This window comes from Pelmatolapia mariae, unplaced genomic scaffold, assembly GCF_036321145.2.
Source record: "Pelmatolapia mariae isolate MD_Pm_ZW unplaced genomic scaffold, Pm_UMD_F_2 NODE_ptg000819l+_length_34675_cov_1, whole genome shotgun sequence".
Lineage (NCBI taxonomy): Eukaryota > Metazoa > Chordata > Actinopteri > Cichliformes > Cichlidae > Pelmatolapia > Pelmatolapia mariae.
Genome location: NW_027052496.1, coordinates 30021 through 33631, shown reverse-complemented (window position 1 = coordinate 33631; position 3611 = coordinate 30021). Strand labels below are relative to the sequence as shown.

The 3611-nt window shown below is 44.4% G+C and overlaps 1 protein-coding gene across 1 annotated transcript; it reads left to right on the top strand.

The window, feature by feature from the left end:
- The first annotated feature begins 1704 nt into the window (after window positions 1-1704).
- LOC134623667 (free fatty acid receptor 3) lies at window positions 1705-2681 on the top strand. The gene is given in 2 exon segments (XM_063468698.1): window positions 1705-2422; window positions 2425-2681. Coding segments are annotated over 2 exon segments (975 nt in total).
- The last annotated feature ends 930 nt before the right edge of the window (window positions 2682-3611 follow it).

Sequence of the window (3611 nt, the reverse complement as noted above, 5' to 3'; positions counted from 1 at the left end):
TCTTTTATGCTTTAATGGCTTTGTTTAGTTTTGCCACACTGTTTGATCAACTGACGCTGCTGGCAGCTTAAAAGCTGCAATAATGAGGGGAACTTTGACTCTGATAAAATAACCTGGTAAACAGCCTGCCTAAAATAATAAACCTCACCCGGCGCTGTAGTAAAGTCTTCAGATGGATGTGCTTGTGTCATTCGCCGCCTTTTTATGAGTCACTAGATGATCTCGGGTGAGCTGTTTTTAACAGATGTTCGGCGAGTAAGATCTGCTCAGATAAGAGCAGAAATTGTCTGAAAATAACACAAAAAACCCCAAAAACCCTCCCATGTGAGACAAAAAGAAGATACTTTTAGTTTTTTCTGTGATATAAAAGTTCATTTTAAACACTGTTTAGTGTGCTTAACTCTCCATTTTTGCACAGCTGTGTTAAATTTCCCATTTCTTAATGTAGACATGATCTGTGATGCCCCTGTTTTCCCAATAATTGGAACCATTTTAAACTGTTCTTTCCAGGAAACATCTCAGAAAAACATCAGAGCGTAACTGAAGTATTTTAAATTTGTCAAGCAGTTAATTTTGGCAACACAACTACAACACAGTGAGCACTAGAATAGGTAATGGTGCTGCATTAATATCAATAACAGAAATGGAAGCGCTACCGGAGAAAATGACGCAAGACAGTGCAAACAGAAACGGCCTGAAAGGAAAAACAAAAGCAGACTGGTAAATAAAAGCTGTGCTACTGTCAAGTTCATTTAACAAGAAAGGAAAAGTGTTGTCAGTTCATTGCAAACATTCAGATCAAATAGCCGAAGACTGGACGCTGTAGACGTTGGTTTTAAAAACTGGATCAATAGACTGATCAAACACCTAATAGCTGTGTTTCGAATGGCGGCAGCTCCATTCTTAGAAAAAAAAACAACTGTCGGGTGAATTTTCTGCTCCATTTTCTTCACCAGCAGCCTCCCGCATGACACACCCACCTCGCCTAACACACTTTCCCACATGCGCACACAGAACACCTACAATAAGGAAAACACCGTCCACCATAAACCTGTTCGAAGTGCCTTCGTGTCACAAACAAATCACCATTTCCCAAAGCCCAACCCATCCTCTGCTCGCACTAACCATCAGTTTTCAGTACATTTATGACTTTACTGCCTGGCCCTCCAGTTCATTTAGACAGCATTGAATTTAAGAGGATGGGCATGTGCTTCCTGACAGGTTGAATTATTCTGAATCATTTCACTTAAGGGCCCAGATGCTAACTGTCTGTTGCCCTTCACTGAGAAGGCAATTAAGGTGGCCTGGTGCCGGCTAAATGCCCCCCAGCTTCTGCATGGGTGAGTACGTCTTCTTATCTGCGTCTCTGTCATGATGTCGTATGAACCTCGCCCCCTGTGTGCCCATACACATCATCCCATTTGTGGCCACCACCTCTTTTTTTTTTTTTGGCATCACCTGTCTGTGCCTCAGACCTGCTTGTGCACATGATGGCGAGAGAAACCCGGCTCTTCTGCAGCTACTTTACCGCCTCGGAAAACATTCCAAACGGAGACTTTGCTGTTTTAAAGACATTGTAGATAAACGGAGAGGACAAAAGGTCAGCAGTGTGCATATTTCCAGGCAGGACTTTTCTTCAACCTTCAAAGTATGTCATGGTAAACTGGAGGCGGTGCTACCAGTTTAGTGAACTCATCTGAAGAGATGCAGCTGGCTGTCAAGGACTGCATTGCTCTCCTCATCTACATCTTGACCTTTCTGCTCGGCCTACCCGCCAACCTGCTCGTCTTCTTTGTGTACATGCGCAAGGCTCGTAAACATGGTGCCACACCCAACGTGGTCTACGCCCTCAACTTGTGTCTGGCCAACTTGGGGCTGTTAGTCTGGCTGCCTGTCAAGACTCTGGAGACTTTGCTTCAGGACTGGAGGCTGCCTGCTCCCGTGTGTCTTGTCTACAACTTCTTCCTCTTCTCGTCCCTGTATGGCAGCTGTCTGTTCATCACCGCTGTAACAGCGGGTCGTTACTTCAGCATAGCATTCCCGATTGTCTACAAGAGATGGCGCTGTGCTCGCAACTCCTGCATCATCAGCGCTGTCTTGTGGCTGTTGGTGGTGCTACACCTCAGCCCTGGCGTGGTGGTCGGAGAAGGGGGTTTTTTTGTTTCCACAGGTAATAACTCCTCAGTTTGCTATGAAGTTTTTAGTGCGTCCCAGCTGGCCGTGCTGCTGCCACTCCGCCTGGAGATGGCCATCACTCTGTTTCTTTTGCCTCTGATTGTGTCAACTTTTTGCACGATGCGCTGCGTCACGCTGGTGTGGCGCTCAAAATTGTCCCCCATGGGAAAAAGAAGAGTGCTGGCTGTTGCGCTGTCCACGCTCGCTGTGTTTGTGGTTTGCTACGCACCCTACAATGCCTCACATGTCGTGGGTTTGTGATGGGGGAGAACGTGAAGTGGAGGACGTACGCTATGCTGACGAGCACCTGTAACGTATTCCTGGACCCTGTGGTCATGCTGATGCTATCTCCAGTCATGTCAAGAGGCGTCTTGGGAAGAATCTGTGGACGGCAAAGCCAGTTCAGCCACAGGGGGGGTTCTCGGTACCAGTGTAAAGCCGTCAGTGAAGCTTCAAAAGTTAGACCACCAACTGTCCCATCTGAGGGGAGCAAACCTGGGGCTTAGATGACCTGAGAGTGTCACAAGGAGACTGTGCAACAAATTCAAAAGAAGAAATGGTGTAAAAACATTTAGTCTGATATGACCACTCTTCATGTACCAGTAACCTCTGCTAACAGACCCAGTAAACCTCCTCCACACTGACTGTCCAGCTACATGAAGTCTGTTAATTCAGAGCTGACTGACTTCTTTAAAGCTTTGTGTCGTCAGGCGTTAACGACCTGTTCAGACCAAATGTTTCTAAAGAAAAGAGATGATGTTAAAGCCTGTTTTGCAGACTGAATACAGCTGTGAGGTACTGCTGTGTCACATGTAATGTTTTGCTGATCCCGGTTTTGGATTAAAATGACGTATGGATAGTATGTAAAATCATTGTTTTTGACCAGGCACACTGTGTATGTTTAAACGTTTTATTTCGAATTTCATGAGGAACGTTCATCGGCTGATTTTAAATGGCTCCATCTGGTGTCTCAAGCTATAAAAGCTCACTTTAAAATGTGTCATGTTTTGGAAAGTGTTCAGTATTACAAGACATTTCTCACAGGTGAAGTTACACCTGTGTGTGTGTGTGTGTGTGTACATGTTTAGATATCTTTTGAGGACAGAATATGCCACTATACTTGTGGGACTAATAGTCACTTATGGGGAAAAAATGCCCTTCCCCTCAAGTTTGAAGGCATTTTTGAGGCTCAAAATGTGTTTTAGTGTCAGAGTTACAATTAAATTATGGTTAGGTTTAGTCTAAGGGTCAAGGTTAGGGTAAGTGGCTGGGGAAAGCATTATGTTAAAAACATGTCCTCACTAAGATATGAAAACGAGTGTGTGTGTGGCGTGTGTGATGTGTGTTCTGTGTGTTCTGTGTGTGTGTTTTAAACAGCTTTTTGATAAACTTTAATTATCAAAAATATGATGTGTGAATTTAATTACATTTAAATG